At 41.0% G+C, this 27,268-nt stretch overlaps 1 protein-coding gene across 1 annotated transcript in view; it reads right to left on the minus strand.

Moving 5' to 3' along the window:
• Positions 1 to 21,711: 21,711 nt before the first annotated feature.
• Positions 21,712 to 27,268, minus strand: part of LOC142311129 (uncharacterized) — a 237,355-nt gene continuing 231,798 nt past the window's right edge. Inside the window, exon 35 of the mRNA XM_075349272.1 lies at positions 21,712 to 24,234. Within this exon, the coding sequence (XP_075205387.1) occupies positions 24,232 to 24,234 (3 nt within the window). The 3' untranslated portion in view covers positions 21,712 to 24,231. The remainder of the gene's footprint in view (positions 24,235 to 27,268) is intronic.

Raw genomic sequence — 27,268 nt, forward strand, 5'->3', positions numbered from 1 at the left:
AATAGTTTCTGTAGCACAGAGTTACTAATCAGTATAGAGAATATAAAATCCCTGTGTGGAATAGCATTTCATATCCCAATGCTGATCTAACCAGCTTTACAAAGGAACAAACCATTCTCTGACTAAAATGGAACACTTTGCACATTCCTATGTTGTAGCTGCAGTGCCAGCTCTGGGAAGTGTAAAATATGTTTATCTATTATAACACCAATGTCTTTGTTCCATGGCATATCCGTGACATGCTCACTATACGTTGCCTTCATTATATACACAATCTAAAAATTGTAATGGAAGACAATCCCCAGGATATATCACTCTCTCCTACAGAGGATGGGAGGACAAGGACTGAGCCCTCCTGTCGTGTGATTGAAAGTGCTGGAGATGTTCTCTCTAGGTTGTCACTCTGGGTAGCAAACAATTAACTATTAATATAATACCACCAATATTAATAAATATGGAGGCATCCAATAATTGCTCTACTTGCTAGCAGAGTTTGTTATTTTTCGTCAATAAAGTATACAGCTTTGAGGGACCATCGTGAGGGACCTAAATATCTGCTTTCCAAAAATATATTTTTCACTTTAACTTGTCACATTCTACATGCAGTCTAATCTGTGGACGGTGGAGTGACGCAGTGACACGACAATTCCTCAGGCAACACAATTTAATTAAAAAAATGGTCCCCAAAAGATAATAGAAAAGATGACTGAAAAGAAGCAAAAAAAGTAGTTTTAGCACAAAGACACCGGTGTGCGAAGCGTTTTCTGCCTGAATAACACATGAAATTTGAAGATTTCTAAACCATTGTGTGTACATACCCTGAACATGCCAATACCCTTTAGTTAGTAGTTAAGCCCTCCCATACACATTGGACTAAAGTTGTCAGAATCCGCCAATATTCACAGATTCGACCCACATGATGTCAGCAGCGATAAGGATCCATCATGTGAGATTTAGGACTGAAGAGCCTTATATTCTGTAAATGATAAATCTCCATAGATGTCTGTCAGTGGCTCTCTTATAAGAGTGCTTGGCAAAGTGAGTAGTCCTTTATATGAGACAGTCTGGCGAGATAGCTGCAGGCCAAGTGATCAGACAGCGGTCTATACTTATGGGGGCCTTAGCTAAACACTGGTTCAGCTAACAAATACTGCATAATTCAGATGGCTGTATTATCAGCCCAGCACAATAAATATATAATGATCAAGTATCACGTCTAAAAAATTAAAGATTAGAACTAGTGATGGTCAAACCCAAACTGTGAAGTTCAGGGTCCGTACCAGATACTAAGGGGTACTTTGCATGCTGCAACATCGCAAGCCGATGCTTGCGATGCCGAGCGCGATAGTACCCGCCCCTGTCGCAGCTGCGATATCTTGTGATTGCTGGCGTAGCGAACATTATCTCTACGCCAGCTTCACATGCACTCACCTGCCCTGCGATGTCGCTCTGGCCGGCGACCCGCCTCCTTCCTAAGGGGGCGGGTCATGTGGCGTCACAGCGATGTCACACGGCAGGCGGCCAATAGAAGCAGAGGAATAAATAAGGAATAACATTTGGAACTCCATTCTAAGGCGGGCTTTGCACACTACGACATCGCAGGTGCGATGTCGGTGGGGTCAAATTGAAAATGACGTACTTCCGGCATCGCATGTGACATCGTCGTGTGTAAAGGTTCGATGATACGATTATCGAGTGCAAAAGAGTCGTAATCGTATCATCGGTGCAGCGTCGGCGTAATCCATAATTACGCTGACGCGACGGTCCGATGTTGTACCTCGCTCCTGCGGCAGCACATATCGCTGTGTGTGAAGTCGCAGGAGCGAGGAACATCTCCTACCGGTGTCACCGCGGCTTCCGTAGGATATGCGGAAGGAAAGAGGTGGGCGGGATGTTTACATCCCACTGATCTCCGCCCCTCCGCTCCTATTGGCTGCCTGCCGTGTGACGTTGCTGTGACGCCGCACGACCCGCCCCCTTAATAAGGAGGCGGGTCGCCGGCCAGAGCAACGTCCCAGGACAGGCGAGTCCATGTGAAGCTGCCGTAGCGATAATGTCGCTACGGCAGCTATCACAAGGATATCGCAGCTGCGACGGGGGCGGGGACTATCGCGTGCGACATCGCAGCATCGGCTTGTGATGTCGCAACGTGCAAAGTACCCCTAAGTCTAAACTGGGTGCAAAAACCTAAAAAAAATCACTATATAGAGATAAGGTATGCACACCAGTGACTATGTAAGGGGAATACATGTAATAGCAGAAACTGCTGTGTGAATACTGTCATGAAAAATCCAATAGCTATATGTAAGAATGAAAATGTGAAAATGGAACCTGCATTACTGCCATGAATATATGAATAAAGAGAAATTTAGCTACTGAATTGATCAATGCAACAGAGCCCCAACACTACGCCAAAGTTTGTGCACGGACACCAAATACGGACTTCCCAGGTCCCAGGGAAGTCCGTGTTACTGTTCGGGTTCGACAACCTGGATAGTTAAAAAAAAGAAAGGAAAAAGAAAGAAAATAAGGAATAAAGCAGAAACTTGTAATCACCGACCTTCCCCGCAGATGTCACACTGCTTCCTGGTCTGATAATTAACTGTTATACATATTAACTGCTTCCCCCACCATCAGTCCCTGCGTCTGTGATTGGTTGCAGTCAGACTGTGCCCCTTCCCTGTGTGACAGCGTCTGTGATTGGTTGGAATCAAACACACTGTCTGCGTTCCTATAGTGGTGTAAAAATAAATAAATTGGCATAGGGCCCCCCTATATTGTGATGCCCTTCGCAGATAAAGCATACGGCTACAGGATGCAGCCCCCAGCTGTGTACTTATCTTAGCTGTGTATCAAAATAAGAGGGGCCATATGTGTCTGTGATTGGTTGCAGTCAGACCGTGCCCCTTCCCTGTGTGACAGCATCTGTGATTGGTTGGAATCAAACACACTGTCTGCGTTCCTATAGTGGTGTAAAAATAAATAAATTGGCATAGGGCCCCCCTATATTGTGATGCCCTTCGCAGATAAAGCATATGGCTACAGGATGCAGCCCCCAGCCATGTACATATCTTAGCTGTGTATCAAAATAAGAGGGGCCATATGTACTTTTTTTTAAAGTGATTTATACAAATAATTTAAAAAAACAGCAGGCTGCCCCCTCGCCCCAATTTTGACACCCAGCCATGATAAAGCCGATAGTTGGGAGCTGGTATTTTCAGGCAGGGGAGGTTCATAGCTATTATGCCCCCAGCCTAAAAATAGCAGTCTGTAGCCGTCCAGAATTTTCTTATTCATTAGATGCAACAATCTCGGCACTTTACTGCAATGCGGTTTTGATGCATTTTTTTTGCCAGGAGATGCAAATTTGGTGCAGGAGTATGGTTTATACATTTCAGCATTTTACCTATCTCATCTTCATTGTCTTGGTGCAGTGGCAATCAGGGTAATATAAGTAGTTAACAACAGCTCACAGCGGGCCACTAAGCCTTAGATTAGTAATGGGTATTGTCTATGATACCCCCCATTACTAAACCTGTAAGTGAAAAGAAATAAACACAAACACCAAAAAAATCCTTTATTTGAAATGAAATACAAAAAATCCCCACACTCTTTCTCCAATTTATTAACCCAACAAACACCCAGGCCCGACATACTCCACACCATGAGGTCCGACGACGATCCCGGCTTTGTTACATACTGAAGTCAGCAGTTTTAACCTGCCCAGGCCAAAGGATCTAATGCACTGACAAGATGCAGTAAAGTCCCCCAATAAACAATAAAGATGGAGGCACACAAAATAGACTTGTTTGGGGCACCGTTCACACATGAAGGTGCACAGTGTCTGGTTAGCAGCCTATTAGTTACACCCATACTATTCCACTAGGCAGGCTGCCCAGCACTATATAAGTGCGCTACACAGGAACAGAAAACCCAGTTTACAAGGCCTACATTACAGGACTGCATCCTGTCAGTGCATTAGATCCTTTGGCCTGGGCATGTGAAAACTGCTGGCCTTTTGTTGCGGTAAGTAATTGCTGAATTTTTAGAGGAAATTATATTCCTTTTTTATTGCCTTTCTTATACATATTGAAGTCGCAGTGCATGGGCACATTATTGAACATGACCACCTGCTTCAGACTCTGACTTTGCCACAGCTGTGAGCGGTGATATCACTGAGAGTATCTGCAGTCAAATCTGTAGGTTCCCAGGGTACCCCACTTGTGACCAAAGGTAAACTCACTTCAGGTGAACTCAGTGACCTCACCTCAAGTGAACTCATTCAGTTCAATGAGACCTGCATGTCCTGGCAAAAAAATCCCATTGGCAAGAGGTGCTAGCCCTGGGCAAAAAATAATAACAACAGCATTACATGAGAGATAATGAGAGAATGCAAAAAAATACCACAATGCTGTACAAAAAGATAAAGGGGCCAGTATACAATGCTGAATAACAATCAATAATAGGTCTGGAAAACCAAAAGCAGCAGGGATCACATTGAGTACTAATGTATATAGGTGATCAAAATAGAAGATGGTAAATATGGAAACAGGAGGAACCACAGGTGCATTAATTGCAACAGTTTAATACAGAAAAGCACAGTAAATAACCTGTATATGCGCAAGAATGAACCTGAAGTAAGAATTGCAGGATGGAAATGCTGTGATGAACACACTGAGCACTCTCCTGAAACAGTGGAAAAAGACACGGTATAAGTGACCAACATGAAGAATCCCAAAGGGATTAATAAAGTATGTATGCTGCAGATAAATCCTGGTGTAGGGGCGAAATACCAGCACAACCAGTAATTAGGTGGGGGGGAATGGTCAGGAGAACCAGACCAGCAATAAAGATAAGGCACAGGTATCCAGTGGCAATAAACAATACAATTCTCATAATAAAAGCCCTTAATATGAGCACCAGGTCAGCCAAAATAAGGCAAAGAAGGTGCCAGCACTACTCATAATAGCAGTGATACACAGGAGAACGAGAGTAAAGTGCAAAAATACAAAAGCTTTATTTGAAACATACACAACACAGCACGATTAAAAATGGTGGTACACTACCATAAAAATAGAGGAGGGACAGAATGCCAGTGTCTAAGTGTGGTAGAATGAAAGACAGCCAACCAGTATATATCAAAATATAGAATAAATGGCTATAAGAAATAGGGGCTGTCACCAATTTAGCTCAAGACAGAGGCAAGTAGTGGTAGTACAGAGTGAGGACAGTGAGAGGGGTTGCAGCACAAAAATTCCACCATAGGATCTCCAGACAAAAGGGAGAAAACTATGGTGAGATTATAACCTGAGTCGCCATAGTTTCATAGTAAAAGGGGAATGCAGCACAAAAATTCCTCCAGGTAATAAGGGGGAAACTATGGTAAGACTAAGTCGCAGATAAATCCTGGTGTAGGGGTGAAATACCAGCACAACCAGTAATTAGGTGGGGGGGAATGGTCAGGAGAACCAGACCAGCAATAAAGATCAGGCACAGGTATCCAGTGGCAATAAGCCCAGGGCAGGCAGGCCGACCATATGCATAGACACCACATAGGGGGTTATTTAGTAAAAAAGCCCCTCTAGTTGCATGAATAAAGCATGGCTCAATGGACACGCGAGGCAAGGAGCAGACACATATATGCACGTGCACACACGCGCAGGCACATACGTGCACATGCATACACGTATGTACATGCACACAGGCGCACGCGAAAATCAGACGCCACCACGGATTCCAACATGAGATATATATATATATATATATATATATATACATATATATAAAATAAAAGTGGGACATAGCCCAAAAATAATACATGCATGGAGTGGGGGCATAAAAGTCTCTCTCAGTGTCCCATATGAGGAATTGCGAGCTAGTCGCCTAGAGGGGATAAAAAGAAACGGGATGGCAAAAGAGAAGCCCTCTACATGGAACCCTAATAACTGGTATACCTGCAAACCAGTTACAGCTAGACCTAGAAAAAGCAAAGGGCGGACATCAAAAAAAGAGAAAAATAAATAAAAATCAATATAAAAATAAAAAAGAAAAAGGTATTCAGCATTGTATAGTGACTTGAGGTCCCATAAATACATGGCCCAATATTCCCAATTATGAGACGGGAATCTCTGAAGAAAGACTGTCCAATATATAGACGCAGAAAATGTATTTTGGAGGTACATGAGCAAAGCAACAAAAAGTCCAGGTGAAAGAAGTCTCGCGAAATGAATACATCAGGCAGAAGGAGAATCATCAGCCAATATTGTCCTCGAATACGTGGATATGTCATATAGAATCCAGGACAAAGGTGAGATGTTATAATGTCGTCCTATAATGCCACATGGATCACATGGAAAATGCAGAGGAAGAAAAAATAGAACATAAGATCAGCCCCAAAATCCTGTGAATAGTAGCTCTTCGTTCAGCCCTGTAGGTGTTACAGAATGTAGATTATAAATCCAGCGAGACTCATTTTGAAGGAGCCACCTGGAACAAGAGCCCCCCCTGGCATTACCAAAGTATTTCTGTAAGCCAATGACCCTGGCACCACGTGGGTTGCCATGATGGTTGGCCAAAAAATGCGAGGCCACAGAGGTAAGGGGTTTACCTTTTCGGACATCAGATGCCACCAAGTTGATTGTTGAAAAATGCTTCTGGATCCGTTTTCGGAGTTCCTGTGTAGTTTGTCCTACATAGATCTTTTCACAGGGACAAATAATGCAATAAATGATTTTTCTGGATTTGCAATTAATGTAGGCCCTAAGGCAATGGTCAGTAGAATCTTGTGGATTTCGGAATGTGTCACGTGTCACATGCATGAACTCGCATATGTTGCATTCACCACAAGGAAAAGAGCCCCTTAAAATAATGCCTCGTTGCAATCTGGTAGAGGGTCTAGTAAAGTGGCTATGAGTCAAAAGATCTCTCAAGTTGGAGGCTCGACGGGCTGTCAAAAGAGGGTGTGGAGCTACCACCAAGGAAGTCTGTAGGTCCAAGGTAAGGATAGGCCAATGTTTTTGTAAAATGCCTCTTACCTTATGCCAGCTGTTATTGTAAGTGGTGATGAATCTGGTATACTTCTCTTGCGTCTTTGATTTAGGCCGAGTCAAGGATGCTTGGGTTTCTATTTTCGCTCTCTGGTATGCCCGTGCGATGGTCTTGCGTGGGTAACCGCGATCCATGAACCTATGAGTAAGTCCACAAGCCTGTTGATCAAAATCTACTGTCTCACTGCAATTACGTCTGACACGTAGGAATTGTCCTGTCCTGTCCTGTCATGATGTGGCGAGGGTGGAGGCTTGAGTAATGGAGGAGACTGTTGGTTGCTGTGGTCTTTCTGTATAAGCATGTGGACAAACCTTGATCTTTGATGGAGATGATCAAATCTAGGAAGGTGACCGCTACCGACGAGATTGTGTGGGAGAGAAAAATATTCAAATTGTTATTATTCAAATCTGAAATGAATGTCAAGCACTCATCCTCCGGACCCTCCCACACAAAAAGGATATCATCAATGTAGCGGTACCAATGTACCAAAAAAACAGGTTGGCGAACGAGGGTGCACAACGCGCGCCCATGGCGACTCCAGAGACCTGTTTGTAAAAAGTCCGGTCAAACAGAAAATAATTATGTTTGAGGATAAAGTCCAGGAGGTCAGCCAAGAAAGAATCGTGCATACGATCAGAGCCACACTGTTGGTCCAAGAAATATAGAACAGCCCTCATGCCCTCATTGTGACGAATATTAGTGTAGAGTGATTCTACGTCGCAAGTAACCAAGAGGGCATGGGGTTTCAAGACCACCTCACTACATGCTCACACACAGTGGGATGTATCCTGTATAAACAAGGGTATGCTGGAAACCAGGGGCTGAAGAAAGAAGTCCACATATACGCCAACCTTTTCGCACAAGCTACCGATGCTCGCCACAATAGGGCGGCCAGGGGGTTTCTCAATGGACTTGTGCACTTTGGGTAACATATAAAAAGTTGGAACCACTGGATCGGTGACCCACATATATTCCTTTTCCTTAATAGAAATGATGCCTAGATGACAAGCAGAGTGCAAAAGATGATGTAATTTAGACGCAAAGGTAGTGGTAGGATCTGATGGTAATTTGACATAAAAGGAGGAATTGTGCAGTTGCCTGGAGGCTTCATCCAAATACATGGAAGTAGGCCATAAGACGACATTCCCTCCTTTGTCGGCTTCCTTAATGAGGAAATCGGTGTTATTTTTCAATTTGTGAATGGCTTGACTCTCTGCCGCAGTAACATTAGGGGCCTCAGGCGTCTTGGATGGAAGTTTGGCAATGTCGGATTTAACCAGTTCAAAGATGATTTTAATGGCCGGGACCAGAGAAAAAGAGGGTGTAGCAATGGATTTGTTGCGATATGGGAATCGTCTCTTACCTTGTGCCTCTGTATTCTCTTCTAAAAGATCCAATAGATCCTGGAATGCCTGGCGGTCGTCCGATGCGAGTCCATCAATGATTTGAGGTTTATTGTGGATCACCTGGAAAGTAATATTGCGGCAAAAAAGATATAGATCCTTAATCAGAGATAAGTGGTCTAGTTGGAGTGTAGGAGAAAACGTAAGACCCCTCTCAAGGACAGATGTTTCTTGGGGTGAGAGTTCGTATTGAGAAAGGTTGATAATCTGAAGAGAATCACCTACCTGAACAGCATCAGGTATAGCCGCGGCATTGTCACCATCAATTAGAAACGGTATTTGGCGTCCCTGAATGGAGGTTTGCGATTCCCGTGTTTGGCCTTTCTGGACGGATTTGTTCTTGTGACCACCTCATCTGACCCTACGTCTGGGTCGCTGCTTGTTGATAAAAAAAATCACTTGAGCTGTTTCCAGGTGTAATGGTAGAGCCAGCTTGGGTGGTGTTTGGGGCCCTGTTGGATCTAACCCCTCTCTGATTGCCCCTGTGGCGCCATTTGAAGGCTGCACGATTATCAAAATCAGTCTTGTCTCTTTGATATTTGCCGCATTTTTTATCAATGATATTTTTTTCGTATCGGTCCATTTGTTCTTTGAGTTTCATTTGGAATATGCCAACCTGTGCCTGATCCTCCAACCTGGTAAGTTTCATCTCAAGATCTTTGATATTCGTTTTTGTAGTGGCAAGCAGGGTCCTAACATGCTCCAAGAGCATATTTATGAGTATATTGGAGCATTTGAGAAGACCTTGTTCCCAGGTGTCTTTAAAGGCCAGAGAGGGTTCCCAGGCTGGAAAGATGTTTACTCGGAGGCCCCGTGGAACAATTCCAGCCCTGAGGTATTCCTCAAGGCTACGAATGTTCCACCATAGACGTATTCCAGTCTTGTGGGCCAATGTAAGATCAGAAGACAGCAATGAAAATTCATCAGAAACTGGAGGGACCACTCCATGAGAGAAAATGTTATCTGAACGGGCCTGCCAAGTAGCCTCTCTAGAGTCCCAGTCCATGCTGAATGGATTATAATAACACACACACCACAGATGGATGAGAGGAGGAAGCGCACAGTGGGAAACGTGTACAAAAGGATGAAAAATGTACACACAACAAAAAATATATATATGCTAATGTTGAGGTGGGGAACCATAATCAGTACACAACTAGATTCCCAGAACCATTAATAGTATATAAATCCATCACCACATCGACTTTCAGTACACGATTACATTAACAAATCCATCATCAGTACAAGAATACATCACCACATTAGTACAGCAATCACTTGCAATGTCAGGTTAGCCTCTAGCAAATACACTTGCGTTGCATAAAACTGCAATTCATAGTATATCCTTAACATTGTTGAGGAGAAGATTAGAGTTGTTGTTGTTGTTGTTACCAGCCATCAACAAACTATGGACCATACAGGAACTACAGTACTAATTAGTTGCAGGAAGGAGCACTAATAAACATTTAAAACATAACTTAAAGGCCTGGTCTGAAGGTAATTGTATTTTTCATTCTAAATCTTTATTTAGTGCCAAAATCTAAACTATTTTCTAATATACTTGCATTAAAAATTCCTTAGTCCCCACCCTTCCCTAAATATACTATTTAAGTTCTAATCTGTCCTTTTTTTATACTTCTTTTTTGATGACTCTTCATTTAAAAATCCTAGTGAATGCTGCGATACTCAAAGGAGATGTCATCAGGGGACAAAGGCTGCAGTCACTGCTATAGCTTCTGTCCCCTCCATGAAATGAAGTGTCATCAGTGACACTCGTTTGAGTGGTTGGGCTAATCCCTGCCCAATGTGCACTGTCTAATGTGCACAATGACAGCACCCGTTCTATTGCTGGCTCCAACGTATGGTGGCCTGTTAGATCCTGCCTCAGAGTAACCCTTGACTCTGCTTTGTCCTTAAAGCCACTCATTCATTATATATTAGCATGTAAAAGTTTGGGCACCCCTGGTCAAAATTAGTTATTGTGAATAATCAAGCAAGTTGAAGATGAAATGATCTTTAAAAGGAATAAAAGGAATGAAGTTAAAGATGACACATTTCTTTTAACCTTCGTCAGGCTGCATAATTTTACAACGTTAACAGCGACCCCTTATCTCGGAAGTGGGTGGAGATATTTTATTGAAATTTGGCCAATATATTCTGGACCAAAACTGTAGAGATGTCACAAAATTTCAGCCCTCTACGGCTTTTGGAAAAAAATGTATTGCAATTTTAAAACGGAATAGTTACAATTGTACCTATTCAGCCGGACAAAGGTTTTAAATTTTAGGGAAACAAAAAGTAAATTTATTTTAATATTTTACATTTTTAAATTAACAAAAAAGGAAAATGGGTAGATGCAAAAGTTTGGGCATCCTGCATGGTCACTACCTAGTAGCGCACTATCTAGTAGCGCCCAATTTGGCAAGTATCACAGCTTGTAAGTGTGCTTTGTAGTCAGCCAAGAGTCTTTCAGTTCTTGTTTAGGGATTTTCATCCATTTTTCCTTGGAAAAGTCTTCCTGTTCTATGAGATTCCTGGGTTGTCTTGCATGCACTGCTCTTTTGAGCTCTAGCCACAGATTTTCAATGTTGTGCAGATCAGGGGACTGTGACTGCCATTGTAAAACCTTCAGGTTACTCCTTTTGAGGTAGTCTATTGTGGATTTTGATGTGTCTTTAAGATCATTATCCATTTGTAGAATCCATCGTCTGTTCAACTTCAGCTTATTTTACAGATGGTGTTATGTTTGCATTAAGAATTTGTTGAAATTTCATTGAATCCATTCTTCTCCACAGAAAAATTAGGTCAGCCTTTCCATGTAAATCCCAAAAACTGTGATTCAGACAAAAGCCCCAAAAGAACCACTCTCTATAATGAGGCAGATGAAGTAATTTTGGGGAAACACAGACCAGACCGAGTTTAACCATTTTAGGCGTCTTTTTACAAGTGCAATTCAGTGCATGTCTAGAAGTTGGATACTACCTTATCATGCACCAAAGTCTAAAGTATCTCCATCTGCCTCATTAGAGTGAGTGGTTCCATCAGGATTTTTAGTCTAAATCGCATTTGTACTGCCCCCAGCAGCGGTCAAACTGCTCGGATCCGGGTGTCACTACTCGTGGTTCGAGGGTCTCCGGACCGGGGGGGCTCGGGGTCACTCTCAATTGTAGAAGGGGGTTATTTACAGGGGATTAGATAGTTTGTGATGCGGTAATAGGGAGTACCGCCGCTGCCGATGGGAGTACCGGGGTTCATGGAATGGGGCAGCTAGATGGCGTTTTCCCTCCACAGGTAGGGAAGGCCCCACAACTCTGGATGGTGGGATGGATTGCAGTGGGAGCACAGGCTTGATGGTAGCAGGGGTTGATCAGGTACTCACTCAGGAGGAAAACAGACGCTGACAACATTGTAAACCAAGTCTCTGGGTGCCGCTGCTCTCTTGGGGGAGCTCGTCTGGGTCCCGTTCCCCTACAGCATTGCCTGATGGTCCGGATCCAGCTTGCAGCTGTCCAGGCCCTGCTCCCTACTATGGGTAGTATAGGAGCTTGCTCTCAGGGTCTCACGCTTGGGATTTCAGTGGGCTCTTTTGCTTGGAAAACCCTTTCCCCCTTGTTGCGCTAATGCCCCCAATTTCTGAGCTTCGTGGGGACAGGCCATAAAGGCCCTATCCTCCTCAGGTTAATTGCCGGATTGCTTGAAGCCTCTCCCCGACCTAGGGTCCAGTACCCCGACGTGCCTTCGGTCCCAGCCTGGCTATTGTACTGCAGCTGCCGACCGTCCTCCTAGACTCAGCCAGGCACCCAGTCCCAATATCCCGTTACCGGGTCTCCGACTCCTCCGGGTCTGAAACCCAATCTACTTCTCCCATGGGAGCTCTAACTCCCAGCTTCCCCGAGCTCCTCACTGCTTGAGGGCTACCACTGCACTTACTTGTCACCTACCATCTCCCTGCCTGACCCCTAGGTGAGCGGCCCTATTCCATCTTAGCAGCCCACTGTTGTGCCTGACAGGGTGTGGTGCGAAGTGTGATTGGGATTTGTGGATGCTGATGGAGGCAGTATTGCAAGTTGGGAACCCAGAACCATGGGGGGATTGAGCCCTGCACTGGGAGATAAAGAGCGTGCAATACCCTATGACGACTTGACTAGTCCAGGGGTGTCACACATTTCTGTGGGATTTACACGGAAACCCTGACACAAAAATGTGATCCCAGCCTTATACTGAAAGTGATTAAAAAGTGTTCTGTACCACCAAATTTTACCCCAAAAAACCCTAACTGTCCCTATTCAGGTCTGTCATTTGTTATTGGAAGTTTAAGTTTCCCACGTTACTGGAAGAACAAAGGCTCTGGAAAAGTGACATTGCTCCAACCCCCTCAATTAAAATCCAGCAAAAAATTCAATTTCAAATCCAAATATCCCCCTTCTTCTCAGCCCCACAGTGCTTAAACCACAGTAAGCGGTCCGGTGTGGCATTATTGATTGCGTATCGAAACAAGCACAAGCTGAGCAAAATGTATATGCACTAAACTGGCATATTTGCAATTCTCCAGAAAAACAGCACAGCGTGGATGTTACAAAATAGTTACTGCAGCCACAGATGAATTCATTGAGAGGTGCAATTTTTACAATGGGGTCAGTTTTGTGATATTTCTGCTGTTCTGGCAAAATTAGGGGCTCCACAAACGTTGTCCACAAACTAATGTGCTCCAAAAGCCATATAGCGCTTCTTCCTACTCAGCCCTGATGTGTAACCAAACAGTGGTTTCTGAGGTCATATAGGGCATCCCCACATTTGGGAGACATTGCACAATCAATTCTGGGGTCAAGTTTCAATTTTTACCCTATTGTGTAACTGATAGCTACAAATTTAATAAATAAAAAGCCTATATTTTTACTGCTAAAATGTTATATTACCATGTCCAATGTTATAAAATTTTGTGAGGCACCTGTGGGATCCAAATTTTCACTATGCCTCTAGATGAATTACTTAAGCAATGAAGTTTTCAATATGGGTCACTTGTGGGAGTTTCTGCTTAATTAGCACCTCAGGGACTCTGCTAATGAAGTCCACAATAAGAGATGAGTGAACCTTTGGAAGTTCGGGTTCGGCAGGTTCAGCCAGACTTTAGATAAAATTCGATTTGCAACCCGAACTTGACCTGAACCCCAATGGAAGTCACTAGTTGGGCAGTTCGGGTCTCCGCCCACATGTAGCCAGCCATAATCAGACTTCCAGGGGCGGGTGGGTTTTTCCTTGTTTTTTTTGTTTGGTGCACATTATATATAAAATATATTCAGGACATACTATATATTTCATCTACACTTACCCTCATAATAAAAACATATAAATATTCTTTTTATGACGAATGATTTATGCCTTCAGTTCACAGCCTCAGTACCTTCTAAATGGGACTCTCATGACCTCGTGACGCAGCCTGGTATACATATTTTTATGCTAATTTCCCTTGTTTTGACAAATACTTTAGTAAACTATTGGACATACTAGCTCTTCTTGATACTTTGCCTTACCTATGCATCCATTCACAATCCATTTGTCTTGTGCATCTGAGGTTATATTCTTTAGGAGTCTATTACCTTTTTACTCTCCAATCAATATATTTCTTTATGCTCAGCCATCCTGTCATTTTTTGTACCCTCGACTACAGTAGGGTTTCTCTAAGTATCTTGCGTGGCCTCTTACATCCTAGTTTTCAATTCATATGAAACAAGATACTGATTTTGCTTATAATCTATAAACCTTTTTTATTTAGTCTTTTTTTCTGTAAATTGTATCTTCAGGGAGAAAGGAGACGAACTCTAGTGCCACCCATTGGAAGTAGTAATCCTAAAAGTCAAAAGTGACTCTCCAATGAGCCTTGTCATATGACCTAGGATTTATGCCAGATCAGAACCTAAATTTGCAGACACTGTGTTTTGGGGTGATTACCCCTCGTCAGTGCAAAGTATGAGATCTTATCTGGCTGTATGAGAAAAGTTTTCCCCTAAGACTCCATTATAGCTTCTCACACAGCCAGATCAGATCTCATACTTTGCACTGACGAGGGGCAATCAACCCGAAACACCGTGTCTGCAAATTGAGGTTCTGATCTGGTATAAATCACAGTCATATGAAAAGGCTTGTTAAAGGATCACTTTTGACTTTTAGTATTGCTACTTCATGAAGAGACAATTTGCATATTTCCCAGAGGAGCAGTGCAACTATAAGACTCCTCACTGGCAGCCAGATTGGTTTGTCAGTCTGTGCATGGAGAAAAGTTTTCCCCTTAGACCTCTTTTCTTCTGTTTAATTGCACATTATATGTAGTCAGTACCTATTTTGTTTTTTGTATTTATGAATTAACCTGACCATTTATTTTGTTTTATTCATCAATCTAGACGCAGACACAGTGCTTCTGATTTTTTGCAGTCACACATGCTGTCACATAGGGTGGCGGCGCTGTCTGACTGCAACCAATCAGAGACATGGGGACTGCCCATGAGCGGGGGGAACCAAAGCATATGCATGAAGATAATGAGCGGCACAGGAAGTAGAGTGAGCAGCCCCGGCAGCAGTGTGCAGTCGTGCAGAGACCGGTAAGTATGAAGCGCTTATTCTTATTTTCTTTCTTTTTTCTTTGATTTTTTTTTGGTACCCGGGTAACAGGACCCGAATCGTTACCCAGACTCCCTGAGATCTCTGGTCCTGGGGTCGGTGCTCGGGTTCTTTTGAACCCACATGGATCCGGACTTTTAGATGACTTCTTACATTTTCACTTACAATTTACAAATTTTGGCATAGGCACATACAGAACACATACATAATGAGAAAGAAGGAACAATCAGTTGGAGGAGATTAATATTTTAATTACACACTTTTTACATTATGAAAAATATGTCATACATAGTGTAAAAATAAATCTGAAGATCAACTTCTCACCATGAAACAATAAAAATGAAAAGCAAAGTACAAACATCTAACAACGTAGGTCAGTTCTATGGTGAAGAAGAACAAATGAAATCCATGTTTCCTTATGACAATGAATACATAAAATAAAGTCTGAAAACTAAATGAGTCCTGAAATTAGAGAAAAGGCAAATTTCTTTAAAGTTCTAAAGTCCATGGTAAGAAAAAAAAAGTAAAAAAAAGGACCTCAAGATACAAATCCCTCTTTTTGTATGGGTGGGGTTATACACACAGATTTCAGATAAACTGGACCAATATCTATATCGGAATGGATTGTCAGAGTTTTTCAATTCGATTAGGAGAAAGAAATATTTTTCATCCCAGTAGAGTAAAACCCTCCCATTCCCTACACAGTATTGGAGATTGTTGATATACGTTTTATGGCGGATGAACAAATTTCACATTAATATACTGATTGAAATCAGCTTGATGAAAATCTGCGTATGCAAACCCAGAGAGTGCTGAAAGAAAGTCATGGCATCTCGCCAGTTGTAACTAAGAAGAAAGAAAGACCTCAATCAAATCCAAACGGCCTTGGTAAAATGTCTCCATGCAGATGTTTTGATTACATAGTGATGCTAAGAGGTGCTTGATACAATATTATGTTGTAACCCAAAGAAACTAAATGGCTTATAGAGTCTGACAGCTATAATTAAATTATTTGGTACAGCAGGAGTGCAATGAATTGTCATGCCATATGTCTGTGGAAGCCGAGCAGCTGTGAAGTCTAAAATCTTAGATTACAAACCCAAGTGTCACTAGTGGTGCACCATTAAGCCACACCAATGCTGTGCAGACCACTGGATTTAGACTATGGATCCACCAGTGAACTTAGTGGAACGTGACGGGGGATACTTTAAAGGAATACATGAAAATTCAACTTTTTTTCCGAAAAAGTACCATTCTTGTCAATCGACTATATACGGTCGTGAAGGTTTGTCTCATTAACTAAAATCAGAATACTAAACTGCTAAGAGTGGTGCTATTTCTGGAAAGAAAGTGAACCCTTTTCAGATCTCAAGAAACATTATTAATAGTCTAGCTAATGAAGTAACTAAGCTTCCGAAATTAGGAGACATCATAACAATGGGCACAATGTCATCACTAGCACCAGACTCGGCCGTGGACATAAATCCTAGTCTGCCCTTGGGTTACAATATTTTAAAGCATATAATTTAATTAACCATCACTGTGTCATTTACATTTTACAAGGCTATTTGTACTCAACTTTATTTCTTCATAGTACTATGGTTTACAATATCGACCCTTTTCACAATAGCAGCATAATACTGAAAAGCACAGCCAAATATAACAAATGTCCTGCTGCATTCTGCAATACAAAAATCTACCTAAACAATAAAATCAACAGTGTTTTGTTTTTTTTAAAAAAAGGTATAAAAGTCAAAAATAAACAAAATATGTATACCTCAACATAAGTAATAGGAATATACATACATCTCTCAAAAATGACAAACATATACTACATTGTATTCACTTACACATTTCCAGTATATGTACATATGTCTGACTAGGTAATGTAGTGGCCTGCAACCTGCAGCTCTCTCGCTGGTGGGAAACTACAACTCTCGCCATGCCATCATAGCCCTAAAATGTAAGTGTAGTTTGACAACAACCGGAGTGCTGCATTCAGCAGCCATTTAGAAGCAAGTCAAAAAAGTAAGTTCTATGGTATACAATGCTTTACAGCTTTGAATTTATTGAAAGGGAGCCTGACAGTATACTTGTGCGGCCTGAATCATTAAAGAGGTTGTCCACTACTAGGACAACCCCTTCTGATTCCACTTGTTTCCCCCAGTTAAAATAAAAGATCTTCTACTCACCTGCCATTCTGGTGCCACTCCAGCCCTGTTGGTAATTGCGGTTCAGGCCTTACATGACTTTGTAACATCACTGCCGACTTATCAAGCCACGCCTTAGTACCAAATGAGCAATCAACAGGAAGTGAGTGGCAGCTGGAACATCACTTCCTCTTCATTAACTCATTTGGTCTGAAGGCGGGGAGAGAGAAGCCAGCTTTGATTGGACACAGGGTTCGAATGACGTAACAATGTCATGTGAGCCCTGAACCACGATTACCGACAGTGCTGTAACAGCACCAGAATGGGAGGTAAGTACAGGGTATTCTATTTTGCTTGGGGGAACCAATGGAATCAAAAAGGGTTGTCCTAGTAGTGGACAACCCCTTTAAAAGATGTCTGCATTACTGAAGCCAGGAGAGTTGTACTCTGAAATGCTATAGTGTTTCAGAAAAAACATACTTTGAACAGTCAACCTGCTACAATATGTCTCGGCTGACGAATCCAAGGTAGGTCTTCGACAGCTTTTCTATGCCCTGCTCCAGTAGACTGACAGTTGTCTCCCTATACACACAAAGGGAGAAACCAGTCAGTCAACAGGATCAGGTTGAAGAGAAAATGCTGGTGACCAACCTAAGACTAGTGAATTGAGACAAGTAGTCCCCTGTCCACTTTTCAATTTATGGTTCCTCTGAAATGCCGCAATGTTTCATGGTAAAATATACACCGCTGTAATAACGTTGTCAGTGTCTGAGTCATGCTGCCTGTAGTTCGGGAATCATGAATCCCAGTGGCTGATTCGCTTTGAAAACATTCACTTTTATTTTTCATCTGTTACTTTAGTCATGTGGTTGACATGAGTATCCGGCATGTGTAAAAGTCATATTATAGGTCCTATAGTGTTAATAAGAGGATAATGCTGATTGTGTGCCATCTTTTAAGAAGATTATGGGAAGATTCAGAAATATAGAGCATGAAAATAGATTTCTTCTGTAACTTGTTATAAAAATGTATCTAGCAATGATTGACAACATATGAAATGTAAGATATGTCAATGATTATACGTTATATAAGGATAACGCATTGCATATTTTGATAATGAAACATACGAGTAATTTTATGATTTGAAACATATTCCAAAGAAGAAAAACATAAGTGACTGGAGCTGAGCTGCAATTCCAGACACAGCCCTTGGACAGGAATGGCGCTATTTCTATACATACAACATTATTTTCTCCAATTTCAAATAATCCATTAAAATGGTTATATATCAATATATTTTATGAGAAGTGTTGTTCAGTGAAGTACATTTCAACTTTACATTTTTTTATTATTATTATTATTATTATTATATTTATAGTATATTATACCTTGAACAATGAGGAAATATAGCTTTTATAATATAATTATTTCTATATGGCCTCAAAAATTATAGCTTATATGTATGTGGGAAGGCAATGAATTCAAGTGTGAAGTCAATGATGTAGTGTAGTTAGTCATAAAACCTTTTGGGACCCTAGAAGTTTCCTGCATAGTTAAAGGAAATCATGAAACTGAATTGGCAAATAAGTAAAAGTAATAAATGGGGACTTTTCACAATTAGAATGTAAAATTACATTGTTCTTTAACACAGTTAAAGAGGAATAACCACCAGGATTTTCATATATAAACTAAAGCCAGTGCTAAACTGGCACTATCATGCTGAGTGTAAACATACCTTTAGTTGTGAGATCCGATGTATAGTTTCTGAAATACAGGCAAGTAAAGGTTATGAAATGCACTGTTACTTGATTGATAGGTGCTGCAGAATATCTAATAGGTGGGTTGTGTTTGCTAGTTATTTCCACCTTATTTCTGCCTGTGTGTCCTTCCTCCCCGTCTCTGTTATTACAGGGGGAGGAAGGAGAGAGAAAGGACAGGGGGTAGAAAGGACAGGAAGGCAGTCGGGGTGGAAATAACTAGCAAAACCTGACCCACCTATTATATATTCTGTAGCACCTATCAATCAAGTAACAGTGAATTTCACAAACTTTACTTGCCTTTATTTCAGAAACTATACATCCGATCTCCCAAATAAAGGTATGTTTAGAAACAGCATGATAGCCCCAGTGTAGCAATGGCTTTAGTTTATGTAGGAATATCCTGGTGGTTGGTTCTCTTTAAATTAAGGCATCAATTCAAACATGAAGAACCGGGTCTTAAATTTCCTTTTATTTTTGGAGTTGTGGAAATTGGATACAGATGTAGACTGGAAATACATGAAGTGTTATCAATGGGGTGATTTATAGAGGTATGCCTTTGCGGGGGCAGCTCACAAAGGAAATAAACTTGCTCTTGGTATAACATAAAAAACACTCACCTAGAAGGTCGCTCCGGTGCATAATGGTTGGATGGGTGGCGCCGTTTTCCTTGACCGGTGCCTTCCCTTTTGACCATATTGGTCTTCCTTATTCTGAAATCACGGTGCATAACGCGTCTACGACATACACACACGCTTGCATTGAGCTCCTACCCAGGCGCACTTTGATCTGCCCTGCTCAGGGCGATCAAAGTATTGTAGTGCCCCTTCGCAGGACCTCAATGCCGGCATGTGTGTATGACGTAGACGTGTCATGCACCCAGGCTTCAGAATAAGCAAGACCAAGATGGCCAAAAGGGGAGTCGCCGGTCTCGGACAACGGCGCCACCCATCCGACCGTTATGCACCGGAGCGACCTTCTAGGTGAGTATTATAAAGTGTTTTTTATGTTATACACAGCGGCCTGGGCTCTTAGCATGTTAGAATGCTGCATATAAGAACCCAGTGGTGGTGGCCGCAGCTTATAGGGCAAAAAACTGGTAACAGGTTCCCTTTAATACATAAACCTCTGGACTGAGGTGTCATTTATAATACCGGCATCTTTGTATATGGCCCCTGCATCCCTATAGATACACCACTGGCTAGTAGAAGATTGTAAATTAATATAATACCATATAAACCTCATCAATATTAATACAGTAATATTCCTTGAACTGCAATATTTTATGTAAAGGAGCACATTGAAAAAACAACTAATTTTTATCATTGGCTTAATGCAAGTAACTATATACAGTATATCGCAAAGTGAATACACCCCTTACATTTTTGTAATTATTTTATTATATCTTTTCATGAAGATATGACACTTTGATACAATGTAAAGTAGTCAGTGTTCAGCTTATATAACAGTGTAAATTTGGTGTGCCCTCAATATAACGCAACATACAGCCATTAATGTCAAAACTGCTGGCAATAATAGTGAGTACACTCCTAAGTGAAAATGGCCAAATTGTGCCCAATTAGCGATTTTCTCTCCCAGGTGTCATGTGACTCATTAGTTTTACAAGGTCTTAGGTGTAAATGTGATGCAGGTGTTTTTTTTGGTGTTATCGCTAAAACACTCTCTCATACTGGTCACTGAAAGTTCAACATGGCTCCTCATGGCAAAGAATCCTCTGAGGATCTGAAAAAAAGAATTGTTGCTTTACATAAAGATCATAAAGATGACAAAGGCTATAAGACAATTGACAGCACTTTTAAACTGAGCTGCAGCATGGTGGCCAAGACCATACAGTGGTTTTTCGACCAAAGAAGCTGAGTGCACATGCTCAGTGTTATATCCATGGTTTGTCTTTTCAAAATAAATGTATGAGTGCTACCAGCATTGCTACAGACCTTAAAGGGTTTGTGGTCAGCCTGTCAGTGCTCACACTGCATCAAATTGGTCTGCAGGGCTGTTGTCCCAAAAGGAAGCTTCTTCTAAAGATACTGCACAAGAAAGCCCACAGTTTGCTGAAGATGAGCAGACTAAGGACATGGATTACCTGAATCCTGTCCTGTGGTCTGATGAGACCAAGATAAACTTATTTGGTTCAAATAGTGTCAACCAGATGAGGAGAACAAAGACAAGTGTGTGTTGCCTACAGTCGAGTATGGTGGTGAGAGTGTAATGGTTTGGGACTACATGAGTACTGCCAGCTGTTGGGAACTACAGTTCATTGAGGGAACCATGAATGTCATTATCATGTACTGTGACATACTTAAGCAGAGCATGATCCCCCTCCCTTTGGAAACTGGGTGCAAGGCAGAATTCCAACATAATGACCCCAAACACACCTCCAAGATGAGCACTGCCTTACTAAAGAAACTGAGAGTAAAGGTGCTGGACTGGCCAGGCATGTCTCCAGACCTAAATCCTATTGAGCATCTGTGAGGCATCCTCAAACAGAAGGTGAAGGAGCGCAAGGTTTCTAACTTTCACCAGTTCTGTGATGTCATCATGGAAGAAGATTTAAGTGGCTCCTGTGAAGCTCACTTTGGGCACACTTTGGCCATTTTCATTCAGGGTGTATTCACTTTTGTTCCAATCGGCTTAGATATTAATGGCTGTGTTGTGTTATAGTGAGGGCACACCAAATTTACACTGTTATACAAGCTGTACACTGACCACTTTACATTGAATCAAAGTGTCATATCTTCAGTGCTGTCCCAAAAATGTGACGGGTTTACTTACTTTTATGATATCCTGTATAACTATATAGCAAAATTTCTCACATTAGTAAAAATATGTAATAATATACAATTTGTTCTATGAGAATTAATATCCGAACGTCAACATTTTTCTATAATATCTCTCTGTATTTTCAAAAAGAATTTCAGTTGTTAACAAATCCTTATATTTTTCATTTAGAACAATGAGTTGGCTTGTAATACTACTCTGCAATTCAGTAAATCCAACACCGAGCATATGGCTAAGTCACATAAGTCAAGACCATTCTGACCTAGTGAAGATATCTGGGAGGTATACGCTATGTAACGATCTTCCCATTCACCGGCAATGCTATTTTTCAAAATGTGAACAGTATAATAGTATAAATGGAAATTGCCTACTCTGTAAATTAAGTAACAGATATGTTATCTATTATGGGGATAATTTAGAATTAGTTTAATATAAAACATCCAATCCATTTGTTTTATGAACAATATGGTAATGTACTGCCTAAAATGTAATAACTAGTATAATAAAACTGCTACATAATCAAAGGTAGCCAAAATCCTAGTAAAATAATTGATAAAACATAATAAAGAACAAATAAGACACAAAAACCAACCTCCCTACTTCATTTCGGATGAATATTTGCTTAATGGTACTTCACATGGGACCACCAAACTGGTTTCCTTGAAACAAAAAACTACTTTTCAAACAAAAGTAAGAATTTTTAAAAATGGTTGCAAATTAAGAATAAGATAAATATATTTTATTCACTTGATGAAGAATTATAATCAGTGGCATCAAAGTTGCCACACAGGAGGCCAAACCTTGACTATGAGATATCAAATATTCCTTGTACGCAGAACGGAGTCATAGCTGCCGAAAATACATGTCCATCTGTCTCAGAGTAAAACCATTGGACGTGATAATATAAAGAAAATAAACTGATTTTTCAATGCCACTACACATCAACCAATCCCATCTACCGGTTCCTATGGAGTCTTTGTGTCATCAAATATAGATATTATGTAACTTTGCGCTTTAATTCAATATCTAAATAGTAGCTTCTAATAAAATAAAATCAGACTTTAACACCTATATATGTCTATGAAAAATACTCCATTCTAGAGCCCCAAAATACGTTTTTGCTTTCAAGTGAACACAATGTTTTTTTGTATTTTTTTTTTTTTTTAAGTAGAATAAAACAAAAAATAAACATTTTTTTTCTGTAACAAGTAGTTAGACAGAGATGAAAAATAAATTACATCTATAATTGTATAAGCAGCTATACTCTTAACCACTTCCTATTTTTGGAATATGCAGATAAACGGAAGTCACACAATAATGGCGTAACTGCTCTACGCACAACATCTAATTGCTTCCGAAAGATCGAAGCTGTTGGCGAGCCTTCCAGAACCATGGTACAACAATAGCAAAAATAAGGCATGTCTACAAATTATCAGCATGTTAGGCAATGGCACATAACGAGACCATTTGGCAATCCTAACACTGTGTAATAAAGTTATGTAGCGCATTTCTCGAATGTAATAAAAACATTCTAATAACAAAATAAAAATCATGAACACAATATAGAATCCGATCCTGTCATACAGGATCATACATATTAAACGTGGATATCAAACTCTTGTCATACAGTTATGTATGGAGGAATTCCGCAACTGCTTTGCTTCCTAGAAACCGCATGGCGAAGGAGTGTTCAGTATGAATACAAGATGATTCCTTCATAGAGCTTCTCCATTCCCACAGGCCTAAGCCTTATACACGACTCAACTCCAAACTTTGTTGGATCTCAGGGACATATTCAGTAGTCATCATATGCCCATCTTCTACTTCCTGGGGGGGCTTTTGGTAGCATGGAATGAAAAGATGCTGACGACAATCAGGACCTTTATGCCTCAGTAGAAGAATGACTTGCCAAGTAGGAGATTAAACATCTATCGTTGGTTCTCCAAATTTGCGCAGTTACTGTTATGTCAGTCTTATCTCTTCCGTACTACAAGCCATGGCGTCACTCCCTTAGAATGGATGAAAGTCAGAAAGTTCTAGTTAAGTAGCCATAACGAGCAATCATCTAGCATGTGAGGTTCAACCACACAGCAAACTCTTAGACACGATTCATGCAAGCCATTAGTCTGTACAAATGTATGAAATGACACAAGTCATTGGCGCTATTTGGCATGGGCAGAGAAATGTAATGGACCTTGTGCATCCGGTGAATTGTTCCCAGATTATCATTGAGTCTATGGACTTATGTCTATTAAGTAAAGCATTAAGAACAGGTATCTCTTCAGTCCTGGAGATATCAACAGCAGTGATGACTACTGCCAAATAGCTTGTGCAAGTGGGTAAAAGATGGACTTATGACAAGTAGAAGAAGGTGTATGTAAACATATGAAATCATCTTGTTTTTCTCTATAAATACAAAGTTTGATTATATACAACTTCATGCTTGCATGGTTAGATTTGTCACTGCAAAGAGAAATAAAAATGGTTGTTAGTAGATGTGCCATGCCATTACAATGAAACACTGATACTCTTCACTTAAGTGACCCCAAAGTACTAACTTTGCAGATATTAAAATGAAATGGTATATATCATATTCTACTGCATACTTCTATCATTTTCTCATGTTTAGACACAAAGTTTTGGTTTACTGCAACTGGGAGAACTCAAGCTACAACAGAATAGGCAGGATAGGGTTGGCTCAGAAGTGGCTCAATGGTTAGCATAGTTTATTTACAGAGTCCAGGGTTCAAATCTAACCAAGGAAAATATCTGTATAGTTTGTCCTTTGAATGTATTTGTGGGTATTCTTAAAGCAGAATATGTTGGCACTATACAAGGAAGAGAAAGAAAAAATTGAGTTTCTTGGTAACTTTTTTAAGGCCACTTTACACACAGAGATAAATCTGCGGCAGATCCGTGGTTGCAGTGAAATTGTGGACAATCAGTGCCAGGTTTGTGGCTGCGTACAAATGGAACAATATGTCCATGATTTCACTGCAACCACAGATCTGCCAAAGATTTATCTCTGTGTGTAAAGTGGCCTTTAGTTTCTCCCTAAGATGAGCATTGTGAAAGCCTGGATGTCAGCAGAAAGAGCTTCGAAAATGTAGTGACCTTTCAACTGACCCCGTGCTTTTTTAGATAAGCTACAGAGGTGCATTGCAGCAGTTTTTTTTACTTCTCCCTATTAGTGATGGGCGAACTCAAACTCTAAAGTTCAGGTCCCATAGGGGACACCTAGTGTCCATGCACGGACCCTGAACACGGACTTCTCAGAGAAGTCCATGTTGCTGTTCGGGTTTGGCTACCTGAAAAAAATAAATAAACAAAAACAACGATTAAAATAGGGATTAAAGCAAAACAATTATACTTACTGAGTCTCTCATGTGGCTGTCACACTGCTTCTGGGTCCACTCATTAGATATCATCATGAATATTCATTGCTTCCTCCTCCCACCCTCTGTAACAGCATTTCTGATTAGTTGCAGTCAGACTGCTAGTGTGCCAGCATCTATGATTGGTTGCATTTACAGTAGCTGTCAAAGTCCCCGAAGTGGAGTGTAAAATTAAAATAAATAATTAGAAAAAATGGTATAGGATCACCCGTATATTGATACCTAGTACAGATAAAGCAGACAGCTGGAGGTTGCAGCCCCCAGCTGTGTGCATTATCTCAGCTGTGTACCATAATACCACAGAACCCAGTGACCTCACCTCAGGTGAGGTCATTAAACTCAATGCTGAATTACCATATTAGGCAATGTGCCCACTTTAAGTATTTATTTGCATACATTTCTGTAGCATACCTGCATCTCTTGGCACAAAAATGCACCAAGACCGGATAAATAACGCATACAGGTTCAGTGTATTTTTGTGCTAGAAGATTCAGATTTGGGGCAGAAATGTGTGCAATTAAATACACAATGCGCATATCACCTATTCGGCAATCCTACAGTGAGTTCAATTACTTCAACTGAGGTGAGGTCACTAAGTTCAATGAGTTCACCTCAGGGCACTTCACCTGAGGTCACAGCTGGCTTACCGTGGAAACCCCAGCTGTGATCCCAGGTGAATAGATTGATGTCACCACTTCTAGCTGCAACTCTGTAAGTGTGTTCCACAGGCAGTAGTGATCAGTCACATTTTCAAATGTGATTACGTACTGCAACTACAGGATGTCGCAGTGCTAGGATCGTCGTGGGCCATTGTGTGGATTACATCGAACCTGCAGTGGTGTTTGGGGGTTAATAAACTGGAGAAAGAGGGTTTGTTTTTTTTATAATTAAAGGATTTTGTTCTGTGTTTTGTGTTTAGTTCTTGTTACTTACATGATTAGTGATGGGGATCTCATAAACCCTTCCCCATTACTAACTATTTTTGACAAATCACTGCTGTTATTAGCCCCTTATATTACCCCAATTGCCCCTGCTCCAGTGCAATTGGGATGAGCCACGTAAAATGACAGGATTGGGGAATCTAATGGATGCGCCAATTCTCGGGTGGCTGTGGGCTGCTGATTTCAGACTGGGGAGGGCCCAATAGTTATGGACCTATCCAGCCTGAGAATATCAACTCACAGCTAGACAGCAAGTAGGTTTTTTTTTAATTATTTACTTATATAATTTTTAAATAGGTGTGTGAGGTCCTTTGTATTTTGATACACAGCCAAGATAACGCACACAGCCTCCAGCTGTCTGCTTTATCTGCACTGGGTATCAAAATACGGGGGACCTTACGCCATATATACCAATTATTTATTTATTTTTATACTCCACTTTTGCAACCCAGACAGAAACTCTGAGGGGAAGCAATCACAGATGCTGGCAGTTTGACTGCAACCAATCACAGACATTGTTACAGAGGGTGAGCGGAGGAAGCAGTGAATATTAATGAAAGTTAATGAGTGGACCCAAGAGCCAGGTGGAAGACTCAATAAGTATAATTGTCCTTCTTTAATCCCCATTTTGCTTACTTTTGCAGCCCCCCTAGCCCTTACTAACATCATTTTCTAACACTAGAGTTCCGGTCCCGAATCTGATTTTTTTTTTTTAAAGTCCATCTGGACCTGCTGAACGCGAACATCTGTGGTTTTGCCCATCTTTACTCCCTATACATGAAAAGCATGCATGTACATGTACAAAAGGGAGTCAGGAGAAATAACTGTCAGCTGAACGATCACAATCTAAGCTTAATGGTAACCTATCACTAGGTCAAAAGTGATCACATTTTGTGTGTAATTCCTGCTGCTCCCCAGAGTATTCCACTTTTTTCTTTTTTTAAATCTCCCATACAGTTCTGGACATTTAGACGTTTTCATTTTGGGCACATTTTTAAGGTTTTTACAAAGGGAACGTGGTTTACAGGTGTTTATAGGGCATACTGCTAGGCTGTTCTGCATTAATTACCCAGTGAGCAACACACCTTTCAAAAAGAATATAAAAGTTAGTGGGCTAGGCACCGTGAATAAAAATGGCAATATATGTTCAACCAATATGGC

The sequence above is a fragment of the Anomaloglossus baeobatrachus genome, chromosome 1 (genome assembly GCF_048569485.1).
Source record: "Anomaloglossus baeobatrachus isolate aAnoBae1 chromosome 1, aAnoBae1.hap1, whole genome shotgun sequence".
Taxonomy (NCBI): domain Eukaryota; kingdom Metazoa; phylum Chordata; class Amphibia; order Anura; family Aromobatidae; genus Anomaloglossus; species Anomaloglossus baeobatrachus.